The 26007-nt window shown below is 43.6% G+C and overlaps 1 protein-coding gene across 12 annotated transcripts in view; it reads left to right on the top strand.

The window, feature by feature from the left end:
• METTL25 (methyltransferase like 25) overlaps positions 1-26007 on the top strand; it is a 260766-nt gene that overhangs the window by 131997 nt on the left and 102762 nt on the right. For 10 of the 12 annotated variants that reach the window (XR_008892719.1, XM_056574422.1, XM_056574426.1 and 7 more), the window contains 3 exons: positions 8060-8224; positions 21967-22044; positions 22638-22744. Coding sequence is in view for 11 of the 12 variants with exons in the window: in XM_056574422.1 (XP_056430397.1) it covers positions 8060-8224; positions 21967-22044; positions 22638-22744 (350 nt within the window). In the remaining variant the exon portion in view is untranslated. Of the gene's footprint in view, positions 1-6103; positions 6167-8059; positions 8225-21966; positions 22045-22637; positions 22745-26007 lie in introns of those variants that run through there. The other 2 variants (XM_056574429.1, XM_056574428.1) reach the window with 2 other exon arrangements.

Here is a 26007-nt window from a genome sequence, read left to right as displayed (position 1 = left end):
TTTTGAATGACGCGTCTGAGGGTTAATAGTGCGCGGCACAACGTTCAGTGCTGCACGCTATTAGCCCAGGATCCCGGCTTTCATTAGCCGCCGGGACCACCCGTTTTGACGCTGGGTCACGGCGTGACCCCGCGTTATAGACCGGGAACAGGGCGTACAGGTATGCCTGGCTTCCTTAAGAGGTTAAGGGCAAAGTTATATGAGTGTGTAAGAGGATCAACTGGTTTTAATAGTTATATACAGCTATGTATTATTTGTCTAGGCTTTTAACATAACATTTAGTACAATTTAACCAGTTAAGGACCAAGGAAGTTCTGGAACATCCCCGCACCCTGGGCTTTAAGGACCAAGGACGTTCCAGAACGTCCTGGTGTTTCTCCTGTCCCTGCCGCGCGCCGGGCAGAGATCGGAAGTGGATCCCTGCTGAAATGCTTCAGCAGGGCTCCAGGGCAAACGCTGAGGGGGGCCATGTCAAATGGCAGGCGAAATCGCTCCAGCAATTTGCGGCGATACCGGGCTGATCAGGTCTCTGGGACCCGACCGCCCGGTAATTTTGCATGATCCCGGTTGTCACAGACAGCTGGAGTATAGGAGCGAGGTGGCAAGCCTGCCACCTCCTCCGATCCCCTGCGATTCTTCGGTTAGCTAACCGACCAATAGCAGGGGGGAAGGTTACTTCCTCCCGGCCTGCCCGGCCCCTGGAAGTCCGGAGAGAACAGGAGGAAGACCGGAGGACGCGATGGGGGAGTGCTGGGGTCCGGCCCCGGTACTTACCTCGTCCCTGAAGACCCGGATCCCGGCGATAAAGGCGGCGGCGGCGACAGGTGAGTTCCTCTTCAGCCGCGGTCGGGCCCTTTACAGCAATGCACGTCACCGTAAAGCGACATGCATTGTTGTAATAGGACCCTGTATACTACAACTCCCAGCATGCCCAGACAGCCCTTGGCATCTGCGCATGCTAGGAGTTGCAGTTTTGCAACATCTGGAGGTCCACAGTTTGGAGACCACTGTGCCCTTCCAGATGTTACAAAACTACACATCCTCAGCATGCCCTTACTGTCCAGGCATGCTGGGAGTTGTAGTTCTGTAACATCTGGCCCTTCAGATGTTGCAGAACTACAACTCCCAGCATGCCTGGACAGTTTTGGCATACTGGGAGTTGTAGTTTTGCAACATCTGGAGGGCTACAGCTTGGACACCACTACACAGTGGTCCCCAAACTGTTCTCCTCCAGCTGTTGCGTAACCACTACTCCCAATATGCCCTTCGGCTGGTTTTACAATAACTGGAGGTACACTGGTTGGGAAACATTGTCTGTTTCCTAACTCAGTGTTTCCCAACCCGTGTGCCTCCAGCTGTTGCAAAACTATAACTACCAGCATGCACTGATAGACCGTGCATGCTGGGAGTTGTAGTTTTGCAACAGCTGGAGGTCCCGTCCCCCCCTGTGAATGTACAGGGTACATTCACATGGACAGGGAGCTTACAGTGAGTATCAGGCTGCAGGTTTGCAATGCAGCAAATTTTGTGCGGCAGCTCAAACTCGCAGCGGGAAACTCTCTGTAATCCCCCGCTCGTGTGACTGTACCCTAAAAACACTACACTACACTAACACAAAATAAAATAAAAAGTAAAAAACACTACACTAACACAAAATAAAATAAAAAGTAAAAAACACTACATATACACATACCCCTACACAGCTCCCCTCCCCAATAAAAAGGAAAAACGTCTGGTACGCCTCTGTTTCCAAAATGGAGCCTCCAGCTGTTGCAAAACAACAACTCCCAGTATTGCCAGACAGCCGTTGGCTGTCCAAGCATGCTGGGAGTTTTGCAACAGCTGGAGGCACCCTGTTTGGGAATCACTGGCATAGAATACCCCTATGTCCACCCCTATGCAAATCCCTAATTCAGGCCTCAAATGCACATGGCGCTCTCACTTTGGAGCCCTCTCGTATTTCAAGGCAACAGTTTAGGGCCACATATGGGGTATCGCCGTACTCGGGAGAAATTGCCTTACAAATTTTGGGGGGCTTTTTCTCCTTTCACCCCTTATGAAAAGGTGAAGCTGGGGTCTACACCAGCATGTTAGTGTGAAAAAATAAAAATTTTTACACTAACATGCTGGTGTTGCCCTATACTTTTCATTTTGACAAGAGGTAAAAGGGAAAAAAGCCCCCCAAAATTTGTAATGCAATTTCTCCCGACTACGGAGATACCCCATATGTGGGTGCAAAGTGCTCTGGAGGCGCACAACAAGGCCCAGAAGGGAGAGTGCGCCATGTACATTTGAGGTGATTTGCACAGGAGTTGCTGATTGTTACAGCGGTTTTGACAAACGCAAAAAAACCAAAACCCCACATGTGACCCCATTTCGGAAACTACACCCCTCACGGAATGTAATGAGGGGTGCAGTGAGAATTTACCCCCCACTGGTGTCTGACAGATCTTTGGAACAGTGGGCTGTGCAAATGTAAAATTTTGTACAGCCCACTGTTCCAAAGATCTGACAGACACCAGTGGGGGGTAAATGCTCACTGTACCCCTTGTTACGTTCCTCAAGGGGTCTAGTTTCCAAAATGGTATACCATGTGGGGGTTATTTTGCTGTCCTGGCACCATAGGGACTTCCTAAATGCGACATGTCCCCCCCCCCCCCCCATTTCAGCAAAGTTTGCAAATGTGACTCCTTCTCTTCTGAGCATTGTGGCGCCCCTGCAGTGCACTTGACGTCCACTTATGGGGTACCTCCATACTCAGAAGAGATGGGGGGGGTCTTTTCTGCTATTAACCCTTGCAAACATTTGAAATTTGGGGGGAAACACACATTTTAGTGAAAATTTTCTTTTTAACATATGTCAAAGTGGTGAAACCCCTGTGGAGTATTAAGGTTCACTTTACCCCTTGTTACCTTCCCCAAGGGGTCTAGTTTCCAAAATGGTATGCCATGTGTTTTTTTTTTTTTTTTTTGCTGTTCTGGCACCATAGGGGCTTCCTAAATGCGGCATGCCCCCCAGAGCAAAATTTGCTTCCAAAAAGCCAAAATGTGACTCCTTCTCTTCTGAGACCTGTAGTGCGCCAGCAGAGCACTTTTCACCCCCATATGGGGTGTTTTCTGAATCGGGAGAAATTGGGCTTCAAATTTTAGGGGGTAATTTCTGCTTTAACCCTTTGTAAAAATGTAAAATTTTTGGGAAACCAAGCATTTTCGGTAATTTATTTTATTTTATTTTTTACATATGCAAAAGTCGTGAAACCCCTGTAGGGTATTAAGGTTCACTTTACCCCTCGTTACTTTCCCCAAGGGGTCTAGTTTCCAAAATGTGATGCCATGTGTTTTTTTTTTTTTTTTTTTTGTTTTTTTTTTTTTTTTTTTTTTTTTGCTCTCCTGGCACCATAGGGGCTTCCTAAATGTGACATGCCCCCTGAGCAAAATTTGCTCTCAAAAAGCCAAATATGACTCCTTCTCTTCTGAGCATTGTAGTTCGCCCTCAGTGCGCTTCAGGTCAACTTATGGGGTACCTCCATACTCAGAAGAGATGGAGTTACAAATTTTGGGGGGTCTTTTCTGCTATTAACCCTTGCAAAAATGTGACATTTGGGGGGGGGAAATACACATTTTAGTGAAATTTTATTTTTTTCTTACATATGCAAAAGTCGTGAAACACCTGTGGGGTATTAAGGCTCACTTAATTCCTTGTTACGTGCCTTGAGGGGTGTAGTTTCCAAAATGGTATGGCATGTGTTTTTTTTTTGCTGTTCTGGCACCATAGGGGCTTCCTAAATGCAACATGCCCCCCAAAAACCATTTCAGAAAAACGTACTCTCCAAAATCCCCTTGTCGCTTCTTCCCTTCTGAGGCCTCTACTGCCCCTGCCGAACACTTTACATAGACATATGAGGTATGTGCTTACTCGAGAGAAATTGGGCTACAATTATAAGTATGAATTTTCTCCTTTTACCCCTTGTAAAAATTCAAAAATTGGGTCTACAAGAACATGTGAGTGTAAAAAATGAAGATTGTGAATTTTCTCCTTCACTTTGCTGCTATTCCTGTGAAACACCTAAAGGGTTAAAACGCTGACTGAATGTCATTTTGAATACTCTGGGGGGTGCAGTTTTTATAATGGGGTCATTTGTGGGGTATTTCTAATATGAAGACCCTTCAAATCCACTTCAAACCTGAACTGGTCCCTGAAAAATAGTGAGTTTGAAAATTTTGTGAAAATTGCTGTTGAACTTTGAAGCCCTCTGGTGTCTTCCAAAAGTAAAAACACGTCAATTTTATGATGCAAACATAAAGTAGACATATTGTATATGTGATCCAAAAAAAATATTTTTTGAATATCCATTTTCCTTACAAGCAGAGAGCTTCAAAGTTAGAAAAATGCTAAATTTTAATTTTTTTCATCAAATTTTGGGATTTTTCACCATGAAAGGATGCAAGTTACCACAAAAATTTACCACTATGTCAAAGTAGAATATGTCACGAAAAAACTGTCTCGGAATCAGAATGATAAGTAAAGGCATTCGAGTGTTATTAATGTTTAAAGTGACAGTGGTCAGATGTTCAAAAAACACTCTGGTCCTAAGGTGTAAAATGTCCTGGTCCTTAAGGGGTTAAAAAAAAAAAATCATATAGGTTTTACACCACCTTTATTTTACCGCAACAAGCTTTGAATATACCCTCATTGTTTTTTCTTAGCTGCAGTGAGTGTGCAAGCACATTTGTGAGCATTGACATTCGTTTCATAGCTTTCATGTAGCGTTCCTACAGGGAAGATTCCATTTCATATCTTCTAGTTTTCTTTGAATGGAAGTGAGGTTACTGACACTTGACTTATGGGCACACTTTTAAATCTGCTTTTTGTAATACTATTTTTATGCCATGACCGAGGGTCTCTAGACCTGAAACGTGTTAGCTGTTATCCTCTTGATGTATTATTCATAATAAAGATACTTTAGGGGAAGTTTTTCAGTAGTGTGAGTTTATCGCTAATAAATCCCCATCTGTATATAAATACATGGTAACATTCGCTAATGTAGTGTTCAGGCTGATAATCATGCAACTAGGTGTGACACTGGGACATGTAGTTGTTGAAGAGGTGGATGTAGTTGTGACTGGTGGGTATAGACCACCATGGAGGTTAGAGAATACACGCGATTTTGATACAGGGTAAAATCAATTAAAAGGAATGGAGCTACAAAAATATAGTAATGGAGCTGTCTTTCACTGCCTACTAATGTTCAATTAAGGCTAGGTCCACATTGTGTTTTAGCAGTCGGTCAGAGGTATCTTTGAGCATGCTGTGGTAAACGGGATGCCAACATATATGGGAATGGGGGGCAGCAGTTTCCATTCATTTCAATTGTCCAAATGGAGTCACCTAGTGACTCTGTTGGAGACGTATGTGCTATTTTAAGTTGACTCAGAAGCACAGTCTGCTGCGTAATGTATCCATCTGCTGCCCTCAAATAGCGTTTTTGCCGGCTTCCCGTTTTCAGCGGCATGGCAAAGAATACCTCTGATAGACTGCTATAACACAGTGCTAGTCATTTTGATAACTCACTATACATTCCTTCCTTCTGTTCCCTTTCTTTCCTCCTCTATTGGTGTAATTGAATGCACAATGTATGAATTCTTGTATTTTGCTTGGTTCATACTTGATATCCTGCTTTTATTATTTGTTGCTAATTGATGGCAGTGTATCTTGATAATGTCATAAGGATTACATATATCTTCACTAAGCTGATGCAAAAAATATATATATTTTTTTTCATCCTAAATTAGCTGTTCATGGTGAAATTTTTCAGTAACACTTCTACTTAGAAAGTGCTAAAATGTCTTGTATGTAGTGTTTTGGTCCCTAAGGTAGTGAAATGAAGAAGTCTGTATTAATACAATAACTTGATAGTTGTATAACAATGTGTTATGTATATCCTAATGGCTATCATGACTCGCAGTCTTTTCACGAACTGATGCTGTTTTTAAAGAGAAAGCTTACACCTTAGGTTTTTCTCCCATGTGTTGGCAGTTAAACAGCATCTTGTGCAGAATCCTCCTTGTAAATTCATTGGGTTGTAATAGAGCCAGGACAGGCAATAAATTTCAATTTTGAGTTTCATCCGAGCCAGGTATTAAAATGTGCCTTGGAACCAGAAAAGGTATATGTTTGGCCAAACATAAATTTCCTAATAACACTCTATACGATGCAATGCACAGAAAATCCAAATGATCTATCTATGTGGTTTGAGACCTTTTCACAGCCAGCTCATTAAATTTCAGGCTTCTCACTCAATGGTAAACCAGAAAGTCAGGATGTTTCCCTCCAGCATTATATGAACCTAATCCAAATAATACTCAGCTGGAAGCAAAACACTTGGGCAGTAATGCATATAGCATCAAGCCATTTAGCCTATTCCCTAAGGATTTTCTTGGGTTGGCAAAATCAATACCATATCATACCAAGACATATAGTGGTGGACAATTTTCTATCTTCCCAGGGATTTCTATGTGACCTCAATGTTGTGTTACACTTTGTGTCTACAGAACAGAGCCAAGAACCAAATGTGTTATTATAAGGGCATTGTACTGCTTAGTCATGTGGGAATGGTAATATACAGTATGTTAGGAACATTAATGTGCCACACATGTGCTACAAAAGAATTTAAGAGCATTTTCCCACTTAAGGAAAAAATGCATGTCTTATTGTGTAGAGTCTTTGAGTATCCAGCTGTTTACATTATCAGCTAAGACTGTATTCTCATCAGAGTATCCTATATGCTGCAGTATACATTTTATTAACTGATAAACTGTATAAGAATTCGCAGCAGCTTATGCTTTCATATGCAGTAGAGTATGCTGAATGTGAACACAAGAGAAACATTTCCTAACAAGTAATATTTAACATTACTGCGGCCATATAGGCAATGTAACCTGACTTTTACAGCAAGTACATATGCTGTGTTATAATGGGTTACACTTAGTTTCTTGTGCCTCCTGAAATAGCATTTAAAGTTGGGTCACACACAACGCATACACATCATATTTCATGCTGCCATAAACCTGCTGAGCAGCAGTAAATATGCTGAATATTCTTCTGTTAGTTGACACACAGGGCTACCCGATGGTTAATGGGTTTGCCAACAAAATAGGCTACCAATATCCTATCGTTCAAAAGAGAGCTCTCAACACCCCTGCCGATCAGCCTAAGGATAAGTCATCAATATTCTTCTTTTGGAAAACCCCATTAAAGGCTATGGACCTTTGCATTGGTTTGAGTTCTGTGTATTTGCTTCCTGAATTTAAACTTAGGCAAATAGTCTTCATTACTAATTTCATAGCATTTAGCTGCTTCCCAGAGAAATTTTTGTCATATTGACTTTCTGATCTCTCAGTTTTAGAACTATGGCACACAATATAATTTCACACAGAATACACATGGATTTTGAGGCAAATTCAATCACAAAATCAGTGTGAATTCTTCCTGGAATAAGCCTCCTGGGGTACTCCGTCCCTAGATATCTTATCCAGCGGGAAGGAGACTGGGCATAGTGACGTCACCCCCCCCCCCCCCCCTCGTGACGTCACATCCACCCCCTCAATGCAAGTCTATTGAAGGGGCGTGACGCCCCCTCCCATAGACTTGTATTGAGTGGGCGGGACCGTGACTTCACGATGCCCCATCCCCTGCACCGCCCGTCATCAGTCTCGGAGAAAACTTAACTCCGGGCTGCTGAGGTGCTGGGCTGCTGCAGGGGGGATTGCGGGGGACCCCCGCGATCAGACATCTTATCCCCTAGCAGTTCATTCGGTGGGGGGGGGGGGGGGGGTTGGAAAGCAGAGCAGCGCCCTCAGGTCATATATGATTCGTTCCCCAGCGCACTGTGGTTGCTAATTCATTCGAGGGGGGGGGGGATTAGGGTGAGATGAGTGAAAAAAAGATACCGTCAAATACCGTGGAACCGCCATAAGTTTGAAAAATACCGTGATACACATTTTTGGTTATACCGCCCAGCACTATGTAAGTGTTTTTTTGTTTGTTTTTGTTTTCACAGAAGTTCCAGACATGTCCAAGATATTTTCTCCAGCAACTAACCAACTGGTGAACTTGGAATTATTTGTAGAAGCGGCTCAGTACAGTTCCCTGATGAACTTAGGATTGTGCACCCCCATTGAACAAATATTTAAAACTTTTGCCTCACAAAGTGCCAACAAGCTTAGTGAGTATATATTGTTTTTTAGACTGCTTAGTGACACACTTCACTGACAAGGGCAATGGTAGTGCCCATTCATCAATTCATTTATTAATTCCAGGAGGAATAACAGAATTGGCATAATGCACAAAAAAGCGTTCCAGAATTATTTAACCCATTAATAACACAAATATTGTTTTTTTTTTTTTTTTTTCCTTTTCGCTATTACACTTTGTTTTCCATCAACAGAGATGTACCAGGGCTTGTTTTGTATGGAATCAGTTATATTTTAATGGTATCCTTTATTTTGCAAACTTGGCAGGGTTTTTAGTTTACTTTTATTTATTTTTTGCCATATACCATGTGGTGAACCTGACATGTTAACTTAATAATGTGGACAAATACTGTATATTGGCAGCAATTCCATAAAAAAAAAAAAAAAAAAATTTCATGTCTTACTTTAAAAAAAATAAAATAAACTTTTTCGTTTTTTTTTTTTGTCACCATTTTCTGACCAATACAACTTTTAAAATGCCTCCCTACAGAGCAGTGTGGGGTGTTTTTTTTTTGCAGGGTGAAGCATAACTTTAATTGTTTTCATTCTGAAGAATGTTTTTGAAAATATAAAGAAAAATTTAAATTGCTTCCTTTTGCCCATTTTTCAAATAGAGATGTAAAAAAGAAACCTAAAAAACATATTTACAGGTGAAACTCCAAAAATTTAAATATTGTGCAAAAGTCCATTGTATTTAATTAATGCAACTTAAAAGGAAAGGAAGCGTGAAGTGCTCCAAAATTCATGGTAGACGGATGTGTTGACCCTGGACTTAATGAAGCACAGTGACCAACACCAGCAGATGACATGGCTCCCCAAATCATAGTAATGGGGGGGGGGGGGGGGGAGGACTTAGGGGTTTTCGTGAGCTATAAGCCATAATTGGATAAAATGTAACTTTTATTAGATACAATTAAAATGAACTGATGTGGTAATGATGATGTGACAAAAGTGTTTGTATGTACCACACTAATGTAAAAATACAGGGTCTAAACTGTGAGTGGAAGCCTCTAGGTAGTGTGTGCCACAAATACTGGTATGGCCACTACTGAGGTACTGAGAGAAATATATGTACTTGTGCTAGTAGATGCGCCTGCTATTAAAATACTAAGCACAAGCCAGAGTCCTGACGGTGTTTCACTGCATCAGCAGCGTCATCAGAGGACTGGCGGCAAGTGGAGCCCGGAAGTGTTGCCTGTCCCTTTAAAACCTGCCCCTACGTCATCACGAACTGTCCTTTCCCCTACGTACCAATAGCAGTGCCGATCTCAGTCACGTGTGTAGGTGTCGTCACTGACACCTATTATGCTATTGATGCGAAATTCACTGTATCATGAATTTGTGGACACACTCAATGCGAATCAGATCGGCATGAAATTTACCTCGGATATAGGAGGGAAATCCATCAATTTTCTGGATCTGACCATATACATTGACAATTACAACCGAATACAAACTAATACAAACTAAAAAGTAACCAGCTGATGTCAAAATTTGTCCAGAGAGGTTACCCCAAAAAACATCTACGAACTGCATTTTCCAGAGCTAATAACAGCAATCGCACTGATCTTTTGTCATCTAATACATCATCGTCCCCTCACGGGCAAACTGAGAACATCATTAGGTGCATAGGAACTTTTGACGCCTATACCAGCCAGATGATGCAAATATTACAACAGCACTGGCACATCCTGATCTCTGATACAGATCTTAAGGATAGATTGGGCGCGAAACAGAATATAACTTACCGTAGAGGATCCAATGTCCGGGACCTACTGGTGAACAGTCATCTCCAAATGCCCGAAAGGAGGGTGCCTACGTGGTTACCGACTCGTCCACAGGGTTCCTTTACTTGTGGACATTGCTCATTCTGTAAATACATGAAAACGATCAAAAACGATGTTAATCCCGTGGATGGACGCTCTTACAAGATCGTTGATTTCATAAACTGTAGCAGTCAGAATGTCATCTATATTGCCCAATGTCCCTGTCCTAAGCTCTATATCGGCAAAACAATACAAGAACTTCGCTGCAGAATCAGTAAACATCTGAGCACAATGAGGATAAATGAGGACACCCCCCTAGCTAGAGATATGAGATATCATCACCACAATAGATTTAGACAATCAGTGGTTTGGCTTCTTCTCCAGGCCTAGATATGCTACGAGTGTGTTGGGCTGTATTGGGTGGGTTTATGTATTTATGAGTATGTCAATGTGTATGTATATAAATGTGTGAATGAGTGAGAAGAGAATGAATGAGAGGGACAATATAGTTAATCTGCTTGTGGTTTAGAGGATGGTGGTTGAAAATGTATTGTGGGTTAGTTAGAATGTGACTATGTAGAGGTGTGAAACTATGTAGGTGAAAAATGTGGTGTGACTCTGTATCAAATAAATCAATGTCTATGTCCAAGATATGAAAAATAATAATTTTATTGAGCTACAGTATAAAATTACATAAAATGGGAGTGCAGGATCCATGAACTCACTAAGGCAATTACACTAATCAGATACAGTAAGTTGCCTAAGTTAGAATTAATAAAACATATGCGGCAAGTGTGATATATGTCCAGATAATCATTAATACCAGTGGAGTGTGGTAAGAGCGCCTGCAGTGCACTTGCAGGTGCTGGAGGCCCCCTATTTGGAGCCCACTGTTCGTGCAAAGAGCAACTCAGTTCAATAGACAAGTATAGTCAATAGGTTTAGCTGAATCCACCGGCCCTCTGGGTCACAACAGCGCGGCTGCTGTATGATAAGGTGAATATAGGCAGCATGGCAGCTGTCAATGACAAATCACAGCACGGCAGCTGTCAATGACAAATCACAGCACGGCGGCTGTCATGAGATGGAGTCCGGCTGGTACACAGTACCGCTTACCCTTAGATGGAGGATGTGGCGGTCCTCAGTGTTGGAGTCGGGTACAGCAGTGCAGGGTCAGGTTCCAGCGGTCCTGGAGCCGGGCAATAGTGGAGTCGGAGGATATGGCAGTCCTCAAAGATGGTGTCGGGCGCAACGATGCAGAGTCCGGTTGCAGCGCTGCTGGAGTCAGAGGATATGGCAGTCCTCGGTGGTAATGTCGAGCCCAGCGGCGCAGGGTCCGGGTGCAAGGGAGCACGGTCCGGAGTCCAGATGTAGGTCTTAAGTGGGAAAGCTCGCTCCTAGGTCTGGTGCCTATGTGCCTATGTGTGACTCCAGCAGCGCTGCAACCGGACTCTGCATCTTGGGCGCCCGACGCCATCTTTGAGGACTGCCATATCCTCCGACTCCACTACTGCCCGGCTCCAGGACCGCTGGAACCTGACCCTGCACCGCTGTACCCGACTCCAACGCTGAGGACCGCCACATCCTCCATCTAAGGGTAAGCGATACTGTGTACCAGCCGGACTCCATCTCATGACAGCCGCCGTGCTGTGATTTGTCATTGACAGCTGCCGTGCTGCCTATATTCACCTTATCATACACCAGCCGCGCTGTTGTGACCCAGAGGGCCGGTGGATTCAGCTAAACCTATTGACTATACTTTGTCTATTGAACTGAGTTGCTCTTTGCACGAACAGTGGGCTCCAAATAAGGGGCCTCCAGCGCCTGCAAGTGCACTGCAGGTGCTCTTACCACACTCCACTGGTACTAATTATTATCTGGACATATATCACACTTGCCGCATATGTTTTATTAATTCTAACTTAGGCAACTTACTGTATCTGATTAGTGTAATTGCCTTAGTGAGTTCATGGATCCTGCACTCCCATTTTATGTAATTTTATACTGTAGCTCAATAAAATTATTATTTTTCATATCTTGGACATAGACATTGATTTATTTGATACAGAGTCACACCACATTTTTCACCTACATACTTTCACACCTTTACATAGTCACATTCTAACTAACCCACAATACATTTTCAACCACCATCCTCTAAACCACAAGCAGATTAACTATATTGTCCCTCTCATTTATTCTCTTCTCACTCATTCACACATTTATATACATACACATTGACATACTCATAAATACATAAACCCACCCAATACAGCCCAACACACTCGTAGCATATCTAGGCCTGGAGAAGAAGCCAAATTACTGATTGTCTATTTCTACTATTTTCTGGAGTGCTGAGAGGGTATCACTCCTTGGCTAAATTCTCGGTCAGATTTTTGTGTGGTAGATAGAGTATTTCCATGCTTTAGTGTTTCCCATTTTTTCACCACAATAGATTTGACACTATATTTTGGGGACTACGTCAGATGAAAATTGGACCTTGTAAGGGCAATATTGATGGACTGCTATTACGTGAGTAAGTCCGGTGGATTTACTGCCTTAATAGTAGAAGCCCTAACGGTCTCAATTAAGGCTTCTCTTATTCCGCCTTTTTGAAATATATGCTATACATTCTTTCTGTACCACACATCCCGACATTGCCTCCCTATTTATGTTATACCTCCCCTTCCCCCCCCCTCTCTTTTCTGTCCTCTTCCCTGTCCAGTCCCTATATTAATATGGAACATTCAAATATGGAATACTATAACTGCGTTAGATACCATAATAGACTTCACTGTCTATTTATTATTTTGTTAATACTAAACAACATAGCAATACTTCAATGGTAGCATACGAGGACGGTATTAATGCACCATTCCAACTATAACTACAGTGGAGCTCATATAATAATCTAATGTGGAAATAATATAATTGTTTCTATTGTGACTGGTGACTCTGAACATTAATATTCACACTTGTTTCTATACTAATATGCCATAGATCAAGTGGTCTCTTTATACATATACAGCCACTTTGGGGGTTTTCATCTTTTGACTCCTCATATTGGTTATTTGTAATCTATTTAATCTTAGATGCTCACTTGTTCATGGCTTAATTAGTCTTGATACCATGACTCTCCTTTGCTGCTTAGTTTAAGCGCACATCTATGTGTTTAAACATGACCCAGTACATTGACAGCTCACATCGGGTTTCAAACACTAACGGGGACATTTATCATCGTTGCTTTGGTAAGCAAGTTCTGTAGGCATTTTTTTCTTGCTTTTGATTTTGTTTATGTGTGACACATTTATTATACTATCATGGTGGGTTGATAAATTTGGCTTACATAAGCAAAAAACAATAAATCACTTTTAAATACCATTTTTTTTTAGCACACATAAACAAAAACCAATACATTTCTTCAGAACACAAATTTGCAGCTTTGAAAAAAATGTGTGATATATATGTTTTTGTTTTTGTTTTTTTACATTTTTTACCGCTTTTTTTCCCCTAAATGTACTAACTCATTTTTTTTCTTCTCATTTTAGATCTGTGTATTTTGTGGATTACTTTAGATTCAGGGGAGTACAGTGATCAGCATTTTTTTGGGTTTAATGTTAATAAAATGGTTAATGAGGACTTTTGGGGGAGTGTTTTTTTTGGAATAACATTTTTTTTAAATGTGTTTTTTGAAAAAAATTTACTTGACAGGCTTAGTAGTGGAAGCTGTATTATAGACAGAGTCCATTACTAAGCTCAGGCTTAGCATTAGCCCCCTAGACAGCTAGCGCTAACCGCAAATTATTACCCCGGTACCCACCGCCACGAGGGTGCTGGGAGAAGCCAGTACCAACAGGCCCGGAGCGTCAAATATGGCGCTCCTGGGCCTAGGCGGTAACAGGCTGGCGTTATTTAGGCTGGGGAGGGCCAGAAACAATGGTCCTCGCAAACCCTGGTAACATCAGGCTGTTGCTGCTTGGTTGGTTTTTGGCTAAAAATAAAAATAGGGGGAATCATCTTTTTTTTTGCATAAATAATTAATTATTTTTTTAAAAAAAAGCGTAGAGTGTACCCCCTATTTTTATTTTAAGCCAAATACCAACCAAGCAGCAACAGCCTGACGTTACCAGGGTGGGCAAGGACCATTGTTACTGGCCCTCCCCAGCCTAAATAACGCCAGACTGTTACCGCCTAGGCCCAGGAGCGCCATATTTGACGCTCCGGGCCTGTTGGTACCGGCTCTTCCCGGCACCCCTGTGGTGGTGGGTACCGGGGTAATAATTGGGGGTTAGCGCTAGCTGTTTTTGTGGCTAACGCTAAGCCTCAGCTTACTAAAGGACTCCGTCTATAAGACAGCTTCCACTACTAAGCCTGTAAAGTAAATAAGAAAAAAACAACACGTTTCAAAAAAATGTATTCCAAAAAACACTCCCCCACAAGCCCTCGTTAACCATTTTATTAACATTAAACTGATTTAAAAAAACGCCGGTCATCGAAGCAGTCCACCAAATCCGAAGTAGTCCACAGGATACACGGATCTGAAATGAGAAAAAAAAAAAAGAAAAATAGGTTAATACATTTATTGTCACCCGCCCGCGCATGACTACAACTCCCAGCATGCCCTTACAGTAAGGATATGCTGGGAGTTGTAGTGTGGGGGGGGGTGACAATCTCCCGCACCACATGACTACAACTCCCAGCATATCCACACTGTAAGGGCATTCTGGGAGTTCTAGGGGGGCGGGTGACAAGCCTGTCCCCTGCTTCACAACTACAACTCCTGGGAGTTGTAGTCATGTGGTGCGGGAGATTGTCACCCCCCCCTACAACTCCCAGCATCTTCTTACTGTAAGGGCATGTTGGGAGTTGTAAGGGGGGGGTGACAAGCCTGTCACCTGCCCCCTGCCGCACAACTACAACTCCCAGCATGCCCTTACAGTAAGGACATGCTGGAAGTGTTGGGGGAGGGGGTGACAATCTCCTGCACCACATGACTACAACTTCCAGCATATCCCTACTGTAAGGGCATGCTGGGAGTTGTAGGGGGCGGGTGACAACTACAACTCCCAGAATGCCCTTACAGTAAGGACATGCTGGGAGTTGTGGGGGGGGGGGGGGGTGACAATCTCCCGCACCACATGACTACAACTCCCAGCATATCCTTACTCTAAGGGCCTGCTGGGAGCTGTAAGGGCCTACAACTCTCCCAGCATGCCCTTATTGTAAGGACATGCTGGGAGTTGTAGTCGTGCCAGCCAGGGAAGCGGGTGGTAATGTTCTCCGCTCCCTAGCTGCAGTGATCAGAGAGTCACTGTAATTTCATATTTCCAGCCGGGTCGCGTGACACGGGACCCAGCGGTAAATATGAAATTACACCAAACTCCGTGGCGCTGTGGTAAGGAGCCCGGTCTGACATAATACTGCAGCCGCCCAGGACTCCCGCAGCCGGGCACGGAGATGTGCAAAAGCCATCCCTGCCATCTCTCGGCGTGTACCGCAGTGCTGAGGGATGGCAGGGGCAGGTACCTACACATCTCCCTGCCCGGCAGTGGGAGTCCCGGGCGGCTGCAGAGTTATGTCAGCCCGGGCTCCTTACCAGGCGCTGCAGAGATAATAGTTGACGGAGCCAGGCGGCTGAAGTGTAGCTAGCCCGGGCTACTTACCACGGCGCCGCAGGATATATGAGGAGCCCGGGCGACTGAAGTGTGGCTAGCCCGGGCTCCTTTTAACATCTAGCGGAGCTCGGCTCCGAGGTATGTTAAAAGGAGCCCGGGCTGGCAAAACTCTGCAGCCGCCCGGGCTCCTCTGATTCTATCCCTGCTACCCTAAGATAATGATGGGGATGGGGACACTACTGTACATACCCCCCCCCCCCTTGTCTTTCACCCGCCCGCACCGCACATTGTCCGCCCGCTACAATACTACAACTCCCAGCATGCCCTCACTGTATGGGCATGCTGGGAGTTGTAGTCTTGCAACAGGTAGCAGACAGTTGGGAGATGTGCGGCGCAGGAGACAAGGGGGGATGTCATTATGTTAGGGTAGCAGGGTTAGAATCAGACAGAGCCCGGACGGCTGCAGAGTGATGTACAGTTGTAATATATTTACCGGTGGAGCCGTGATGTCGGCTGCCAGCAGGAAATATAAAATTTGCTCTCAAAAGCCGTTTTGTACGCCAGCTCTGGGCTGGCTTACATTTATGCAGTTTTTGAGGGCTTGTGACTTTTTTTTACGCGGTGGCGACTGTCGCAGTTAATAAATACCAGACTACCCGTAGTCCATTTTAACATTTTTACTACGTAGTTAAGTTTTGGAAAACTTGCTTTTCTCCCTTTCCAGTCAAAATGTCACACGAAAAATCGCGTAGTTGCAGGTGCGACATTTGTGCGACATTTTTATTTAAAAAAAATTAACTAACTCGCTTGATAAATGTCTGTCTAAGTTTTCTGTCATGCGCGTCATTTCACGCACGTGCATTAACAGTATCTCTTTCTTCCCGATACGCAAGTCCGCTGCCATGCGCGCACGGACACACATTTGCAGTGGACACCGGTCGTTCCGGTAACACAGTGACCATTCGCGTCGCGTCATGATGATGTGTTCAGTGTTTACATCACATGACAGGCCGTCGCTCCTATTATTGGCCGCACACGACGTTCGCATCAATAAAGTAATAGGTGTCAGTGATGACACCTACACACGTGACTGAGATCGGCACTGCTATTGGTAATACTGGACGTAGGGGAAAGGACAGTTAGTTATGACGTAGGGGCAGGTTATAAAGGGACAGGCAATACTTCCGGGCTCCACTTGCCGCCAGTCCTCTGATGACGCTGCTGATGCAGCGAAACGCCGTCAGAACTCTGGCTTGTGATTAGTATTTTAATAGCAGGCGCATCTACTAGCACAAGTACATATATTTCTCTCAGTACCTCAGTAGTGGCCATACCAGTATTTGTGGCACACACTACCTAGAGGCTTCCACTCACAGTCATCATATGTGCTAGGTAGACCCTGTATTTTTAAATTCGTGTGGTACATACAAACACTTTTGTCACATAATCATTACCACATCAGTTCATTTTAATTGTATCTAATAAAAGTTACACTTTATCCAATTCTATTGGGGGGTTTCTAGTTTAGGGTACCCCTTTGGAGGTTTCCCCTAAAGTTGTTGTACATGATATATTACCCTGTTACCCCCTGGGGTTTTGTTGCTTAGTAAGCCATCATCATCACAATTATGACAAATCATGGCTTGAACTATCTTGCTTTGCATATAATGAGTCCCTCTCATATATTAGTTTTACTTTTTTAAGTTGCATTACTGAAGGAAATTACCTTTGCACGATATTCAAAAATTTTTTTTGAGTTTCACCTGTGGTATCATATGTTTTATTAAAAATATAATGTTGTTGATCCTGTCTGGTAAATGGTGTAAAATGAAAAAGATACCAAATGCCAGAATTACATCTTTTTGATCACATCCCAGAAAATTAATAAAAACTATCAGAAAAGTCCCATCCATCCTACAGTGGTAAAGATGAAAAAAACTACACATCACAATGCAAAAAATTAGCCATTACGCATTGAAAAATGTTTCAGGGGTTAGAATATACGAAATGGGGGTGGGGGGTGGCTTGCCGACGACGAAGATGGCCGCTTAGTCCTAGGGCTCCGGCATCTCGTGGCCGTAAATCTGCTCCATAAGCCCTAATAGCCCTCTGCTTAATGAAGAGGGGTACCCGATGCAGAAGGAAGAACCTGCCCGCCAGCTTGGACCCCCAGACTTCCTCCGGGAGCATCGCACATTACCTCCACCCGCCTTCCTCTTCAGTCCCGGGCTCCCCGCCTGAATCACCAGACCCTGTGCGCTACGCACCTCCAGTCCCATTCAGTGGGGGGCTGTGGTGGTGCTCGCTCCCTCTGGTCTTGTCCTGCCTGATGGACCCGTCGAGGTCTAGGGCTCCGGCTTTGGATCTCCTCGCCCGGCATCTTCCGAGCCCTCTGGCGCTGCTGCTGTAGGCCTGGCGGTGCTGCTGCTGGGCACTCAGGACCGGAACTTCTCTGCAGCCTGCTGCTCGTCACCAGTGAGTGAATTGCCTGCCCTGCTGTCATCTGGGCCCAGCTCACCCCAGCCTGCTTCTCCTCAGTGCACACAAGCCCCGAGTGATCTCCCTCTACAAGTCTCTTCCTCCTATGCAGATTTGCTGGGTTGGTTTGTTATTGTTGAAGGCTGCTTAGGGAGTAAGCAGTTACTGCTTTGCAATGTGTATGCTCCCAATACCTCTCAGGTCCCCTTTTTGCATCGAGTCTTGACTAACTTACACAAGTACCCCTCCTCTGCGTGGCTCTGTGAGGCGATTTTAAAGTTTTCTAATCCTCTGTAGATCGCCACTCTAAGGTGGATACTTTGCCATCCTCTTCCCAGTTGCGCTTGTCCGCGCTTTTCCGGTGATTGATACTTTTGGCAGCGCTTTATGAGCTCTGGTGCATTAGCCACCCCTCTAATCGTTCCTTTACCTTTTACTCTCACCTTCACAAACTCCATACCCATATAGATTATTTTTTTGGTAACCTTCCTATGGTCCATATGCTCTCCTCTGCTTCTCTGGAACCTATGCTCTCCTGGTCTGATCATAGCCCTGTCCTCCTTTCTTACTCCCCTTTTTCCTCTTCCTTACACCACTGCCATTGTCGCCTCAATGATTCTATGCTTAAATCCCCCCTTCCTGGGACTTGATCCAGGCCAGCATAATTGAGTATTTCGCCGACAATGAAGGCTCTGTGTCTTCTCCGGCGATGTTATGGGAGGCCCATAAAGCGGTGGTTAGAGGCCACTGTATCGCTTTGGGTTCTAGATTGAAACTTGATGCTGTGGCTCACTCCCGGTAACTTAGGGCTCAGATAACTTGTTTAGAAGCTCTTCTCTTATCTTCCCCCCCCTCCCTCTCGGTGCTGAGGCGCCTGGTCGCTCTGGCCGATCTTGCCCTCTACAAGGTTGAACACCAACTGTTCTATGCTAAGCAGCATTTCTATGAGAATGGTAACAAGGCTCACACTCTGTTAGCTCGGCGTTTACGGGATTGTGCTGCCGCTCAGGCCCCCTCCACTCTGAGAGACCCCTCTGGTTCCCTCCAACATCATCCCAAATCTTTTTCTCGCCTCTTTTTTGACTACTTTTCTAAACTTTACTCACTTCCCTCTCAACTCCCCTCAGACCCGGGAGAGCGCGCTGCAGCGCTTGACTCTTTTCTCTCTCTTTGTAGCCTACCGGCTCTTTTGGCGGCTGAGCGAGAGACTTTGAATGCCCCTATTATTCTTGGAGAACTTTCTGAAGTTCACAAGACCCTTCCTGCGGGGCGCTCTCCGGCCCCTCATGGCTTCACTTAATTGTACTATAAAACTTATTCCTTCATTCTCCTTCCTCAGCTGGGTATCCTGCAGTCCTTCCTTCATTCCTTGATTACCCTGATTCCTAAGCCTGACCAGGATCCTCACGATTGCTCCAGCTACCGATCCTTAGACCTTCTCAATTTCGACTTAAAGCAGTTCTCCAAGGTTTTGGCGCACCGTCTTTGCTGCTTTTTGCCTACCATTATAAACAAGAACCAGGTTGGCTTGTCGGCAGGGTGGCGACAACTCGAGAAGGGTGGTGGATCTCATAGATGTAGTCAATCGGAGGTTGGAACAGGCTTTGATTCTGAGCTTGGATGCCAAAAAGGCCTTTGATAGGCTTGGCTGGCCATTTTTGTTTGCCACCCTTCAAAAGTTTGGTATCTCAGGTAATTTTCTTACTGCAATGCGGGGTCTCTACTCCCACTGCCTCTCTTAAACTCCATCATGCTTCTTCCCTGACCTTTCCCTTCTATAACAGTACTAGGCAGGGTTGCCCGCTATCCCCCTGATCTTTGCTTTGTGCTTTCTGATGTAGTCCTCCATGGTAGAGAATTCAAGATCTGTCTTTTTGCTGATGATGTCTTGCTTACCCTCCCCAATCCTCTCCTGTGTCTGCCGCCTTTGTATAAACTCCTACCTATACCTATAGCCTTGTCTCTGGCTAGAAGGTTAATTTTTTTGCTGGGCCGATGTGGTTGATCCCCTTACTTGCTCACTCTTGCTCTTTGACCAGCTGGTTGCTCGCTGGAGTCCCCCTCCCTCTGAGGAAGCCCATTATATGCAACTTCGCCACTACTTGTCCCCTAGACAGGGCTTGCTGACTGTTTCTTTAAACACAGGTTTTGAGCAGTTGTGTAGGGGCGGTCCTCAGATGAAGGAACTACTCTCCAGTATTTACTCCTCCTTGTGGTCCCCTCCGGCTGGTCCTCCTCCTTCCCATCTCTATATAAGTCTTTGGGAAGAGGACCTTAACACTACTATCTCTATCCCTCAATGGCAGATAATTTGGGAGCGGGCCTCTAAGGCCTCTATCTGCACGGCCTACAAAAAACGCAATTTAAGATGTTCATGGGGTGGTATCACACATCGGCCCTACTTAACAGGTTGAATCCTGACATCCCTCCCCAGTGCTGGTGATGAGGTGTGGGCCTGGGCACTGTTTTCCACATGTTCTGGTCCTGTCCATTGATACATAGTTACTTATTTGGCTCAGGTGCAGAAGCTAGTCCATGCAGTTTTATGGGTTTTGGTTCCCCTTGACTCTATGGTCTTCCTTTTGCACCTTTCCACTAGGGTTATATCCCAAAAAAACATTTAAGCTCTTTTTGCATATTGTCCTTGCGGCCAAAACCCTCATTGCCAAACATTGGAAACGTCTAGGGTGCGTGAGATTTGCTCCCTCAAATCTCTTACGGCCTCTCTGAACAACACCATCCCAATATTTTTGCCCATATAGGAACCATAGGCAGCCTTTGTGATCAGCCTTTGTGCTCTTGTCTTCTCTTTTCTACCTCTTTCTTCCCCTTTTCTGATGTTTCTTCCCCATTGTCTCCCTTCTTCATGTTGTTGGTCTGCCCTTTTGTGTTTCCTTTCCCTCTCCTCCTCCCCCCCCCCCCCTTTGTGGTCTCCTCCCTAGATGTACATTCGATTGGGACTACTCTTATTGTTTCTCCATAGCTTCTCATGCTTGAATGAGATTTGTTCTATTGTATTATTTTGCTTTTGCATGGCTACTTGGTGGTTATTGATAAAGAATCTGCTCAGGGACGCATACGCCTGGAACTATCATGCATTGGCGGAGACTGCTAGATGGAAGTGAGACGTGTTTCGCCAATTGCGGCTTAACAAGTTCATGAGCCCGAAGGTGGGTAAATGTACAGAAATCACATGGAGAAGTGACGTTCCAGGCCCCAAATGGCTGCCGAAGCAGCTAAAACGGTGCCAGACAGTCATCAGGGACGGAAAGAACTACAAGACTTCCAGGTAGCGGCACGGAACGTAAAACACTGGTATGCATTCTGACAGTATAATGAAAGTAAATGTAAATGCTTTATAATTTTGCTATATGGATGTATTTAGTTTAAGAAAAAGAAGTTTAATTGGTCAAACTACCCCTTTAAGTCCCTCCACATTACTGCATGCTCTGAGTGCCTAACTTTATTAACTTACATTTTGGAGAAAACTAGACTACCTGTACATGGGGATTGTACTGTAAATAAACGTGGCACATTCCATGCCTCAGATACTTTAGAGTATAATGCTTTCTGTAATGTGGTGGACTAACTTTGGTAACTTAATGGCTAAAACCAATAGCAAAACATTAAACACCTATAAAATTGCATTCTGTGTTGTGTTCCTGTTTACATCTGAGAATGTTAAAATATTTACAGCATCACAATATGCCTGTGTGAGCTAAAACGTAAGTGGAGCCAGATATTCTGATCTGGTGGAATTGGCCAGAGTATACATTTATAACTGCAGTGACTGTATGGAATCTTGTCTGCTGTCTCGCCCTTTCATTTCCTCCAGAGGATCTTATTCCTTCCCAGGTCTACCTGCTTTATTAGTTACACCGATTAGGTCATATGAACTGCTGAACTTTAAGCAACCGAATGAGATAATGAAAAGTAAGTTTGTAACTTCCCCCTGGAGGGTAGGGGGCCATGTGCATCACTGCTATCATTTCTTGTCTCTTATTTGTTCTGCCTTTTTAATTCTTTCCAGACAGCAGATTTAATTGATAATCTTGGTCAGTCTTAAGTAATTCACAGTGTGCATTGATAAAACAGATTATCATGCAGATAAATGGCAATGAGAACTAAATTTAACTGTGATGAAACTCAGCCATTTGTTTATCGAAGAGCTTTAGGCTGCATTTACACTGCTTTTATGTTGCATTCATAACATGTTTTTAGAGTCTCTCAATAAGAGACATGAGATTTCACTAATGAAAAAAAAAACTCATGTTTAAATTTAAAATGCAACAAGATTAACCAGTATAAAAACAGCCTTATCGCAATAAATCAGGTTTTATTTATGAATTCCACATGGGCTGTTACACAGCTTTTCCAGGATCAGAATAGCAGATTATCATTTGTCATCCAGTGATTTGTAATTCCGGTTAAATATCACCTGATATACCATTCAGGAGTCTGGAATAGATGAATAATAACACCCCCTAATATAAAAATATGTATTTTTTCTTTCTTTTATACACTAGATACAGAAATAAAAACTGACCAGTTCATGAATGATAAAAAGTCCCATGAAGTTGCTATCATGTCACAGTTTGTAGAAGCTCTAGCAAATGTTTATGGCTTAAAACAGGTAAGTGCGTCTACCAAATTGCATTAAAGGGGTACTCTGCCCCTAGACATCTTATGCTCTATCTCCTGTATTGTCCGTCATCAGCCAAGGAGCAAACATACCTCCAGGCTGCTGATGTACAGGTGTGCAGCAGGAGAGATCGCAGGGGTCCCCAGCGGCGGGTCCCCCGTGATCAGACATCTTATCTCCTCTCCTTTGGATAGGGAATAAGATGTCTAGGGGCGGAGAACCCCTTTAAACCGTCACTGTTATTTCAAACAACATCACTCTATTTAATAGCCTAACATATCTGTGAATCACTTTTTTACCTTAATGACCAGGCTCTTTTTTTTTTTTACATGTGTCCCTTTAAATGGTAATAAGTTTAGAATGCTTTTTCTGAGGGGAGCGATTCTGATATCTTTTTCTCGTGACATATTGTACTTTATATAAGTGGTGCATTTTTGTTGACACATGGAGCAATTTTAGTGAAAAACTCCAAAATATTGTGAAAAACTGAAATATTTCTGGCATTTTATTATTATTTTTTGTTATGGTGTACACTGTGCGGTAAAAGTGATGTTATATTTATTCTGTGGGTCAGTACGATTATGGCGATACCCATTTTATATAGCTTTCTATGTTCTCTTTCCTTTTCTGAGCAAAATTATTTTTCTGCCATTCATTTTCCAACAGCCGTAACTTTTTTATTTTATGTCCGACGCCATTGAGTGAGGGCTTATTTTTTGCGGGATGAGCTGTACTTTTTTTTTTGCAAAATTGGCAACTTTTGCGCTTTTTTGTTGTTGTCTTTTTACGGCGTTCACCGTACGGTATAATTTACATTATGAACGTGGCAAATACCTATTATGTATATGATTTGTGTTTTTGATCTTTTTTGGTTATAATACAGGGCTTTTATTGGGAAAAGGCAATTTAAAAAAAAAATTGTTTACACTTCATACTTTTATTGAAGAACTTTTTATTTTATTGTTTACACTTTTTACAGGTTATACTATGCTGCAATACAATTGTACTGCAGAACAGTATAACCTGATCAGCTGCACACACTACAGCCTGTGCAATCCAGCCTGTGCCTGGATCTCATCTGACCTCCTGCTGCCATAGCAACCAACGGTGACCCACGATCGTATTGCGGCGCCGCCGTTGGTGAACAGGGGGAGCGCGTTCCCTTTGTCAACACCATAGATGCCGTGATTAGGATTGATCACAGCATCTATGGGGTTAATGCTGCCAGGACCAGCGCGATTGCGGCTCCGGCAGCTGCGGCGGGACTCTGGCTGTGATTGACAGCCGGGTCCCGCCACCCATCTCCTACGCTGCCCACGGCAGTGCAGGAGATCGCTAGGACGTATGCATACATCCCAGTGCGCGAATGTGTCGGATGCTGGGACGTATGCATACGTCCCATAGCGGGAAGGGGTTAATTTACCAAAAACAGCTCCTTCCCCCAAAGGCAAATCTAGTTTACTTTCCCTGCAGTCTGCTATCCCCTGCCTGTTGTTACAGGAAATTTATCTGTAGTGTAACACACAGCAAAATGGAACATAGTAAGTGGTTGTGGGGTTTAACATGTGTTACATGCAGAAGATAGAGAGAGAGAGAACTTGGGCTGTGTACACTGTTCCTAAAAGGTAAATCAAGGCTTTCTCTCATTTTTTTTTTACCACCCATAAACCTCAGGGCAGTTTTCCCTTAGGTAAATTCCACTGTACCTGCTGCTGTGTGTCAATCTCCCCTGCCCCATCCCTGGCAGGCTTTATCATCATCACTAGAAGCAGCAGCTCATTGCAAGGTGTAACTCCTTCCTTGCAGTGTGGCTTTATATATTTTTTTATTTCTATTCACACAGCACCGTGCAAAGTCTGTTCATCATAGACCCCTTCTCCCTCCACATGCCATCCATTGTAGTATACTGGGTAAATCTTCCCCCAGCACAGTCCTTCCCTGTTCAGTGCACTTTTAATAGCAATATGTTATGGCATAGCAGGGAGAAGGATGAGGTGTGCTGTGATTTTCCAGAGAAATCAGGTAAACCCTCCTCCCTGCTATGCCATAACATATTGCTAGTAAGCAAACAGCTCAACTCTGGTCCCACCCCCTGAAATGAAAAGAATGAGAAATAATGTTGCACCTGGATGTTTTGTAAAAGCAGCGAGTATAGAGCCTTGCGCTTTGACCCTTAAATTGTGAGTAGAGGTTAGTTGGTGTCTTTATTTTGTATTCACTGTAACTGTCTTACAGCATTTTAAAAGGAATATAATGAAAGTTACACTTTAACAGGATCCTATCAGATCAGCGAATAAAGCTACATAAATGCAGTGTCTTTCAGAGATGAATGTGAAAAGGTTTTTTTGATGACTACCTCCAACCATTGCCACTGTATATGATACATTGTCATCTATGCTCCCTATAGGCTTCCACATAAAAAAAATAAACTTTATGTAAGAATCTATAGCCATGGTAGTGAATGTTGGCACCCCTGAAATTTTTCAAGAAAATGAAGTATTTCTCACAGAAAAGGATTGCAGTAACACTTGTTTTGCTATACACATGTTTATTTCCTTAGTGTGTATTGGAACTAAACCAAAAAAGCAAATTGGACGTAATATCACTCCAAACTCCAACCCTTACCTTAATATTTGGATGCACATTGGAAAAAATAACTGAAGTCAGTCACTTCCTATAACCATCAATAAGCTTCTTACACCTCTCAGCCAGAATGTTTGACCACTCTTCCTTTGCAAACTGCTGAAGTCTCTCTTATTGGAAGGGCACCTTTTCCCAACAGTAATTTTAAGATCTCTCCACAGGTTTTCAATGGAACTTAGATCTGGACTCATTGCCAGCCACTTCAGTACTCTCCAGCGCTTTGTTGCCATCCATTTCTGGTTGCTTTTTGATGTATTTTTGGGGTCATTGTCCTGCTGGAAGACCCATGATCTCTGAGGCAAACCCAGCTTTCTGACACTGGGCTGTACAGTGCGACCCAAAATCCGTTGGTAATCCTCAGATTTCAAGCTGCCTTGCCCACACTAAGGGCACCCAGTACCCGAGGCAGCAAAACAACCCCAAAACATCATTGAACTTCCACCATATTTCACTGAAGGTACTGTGTTCTTTTCTTTGTAGGCCTCATTCTGTTTTTGGTAAACAGTAGAATGATGTGCTTTACCAAAAAGCTCTATCTTGGTCTCATCTGTCCACAAGATGTTTTTCCAGATGGATTTTGGCTTACTCAAGTTCATTTTGGCAAAATGTAG

The sequence above is a fragment of the Hyla sarda genome, chromosome 4 (assembly GCF_029499605.1).
Source record: "Hyla sarda isolate aHylSar1 chromosome 4, aHylSar1.hap1, whole genome shotgun sequence".
NCBI classification, from domain to species: Eukaryota; Metazoa; Chordata; class Amphibia; order Anura; family Hylidae; genus Hyla; species Hyla sarda.
Note: the sequence above shows the minus strand (reverse complement) of the source record. Positions and strands in the feature narration are given on the sequence as shown.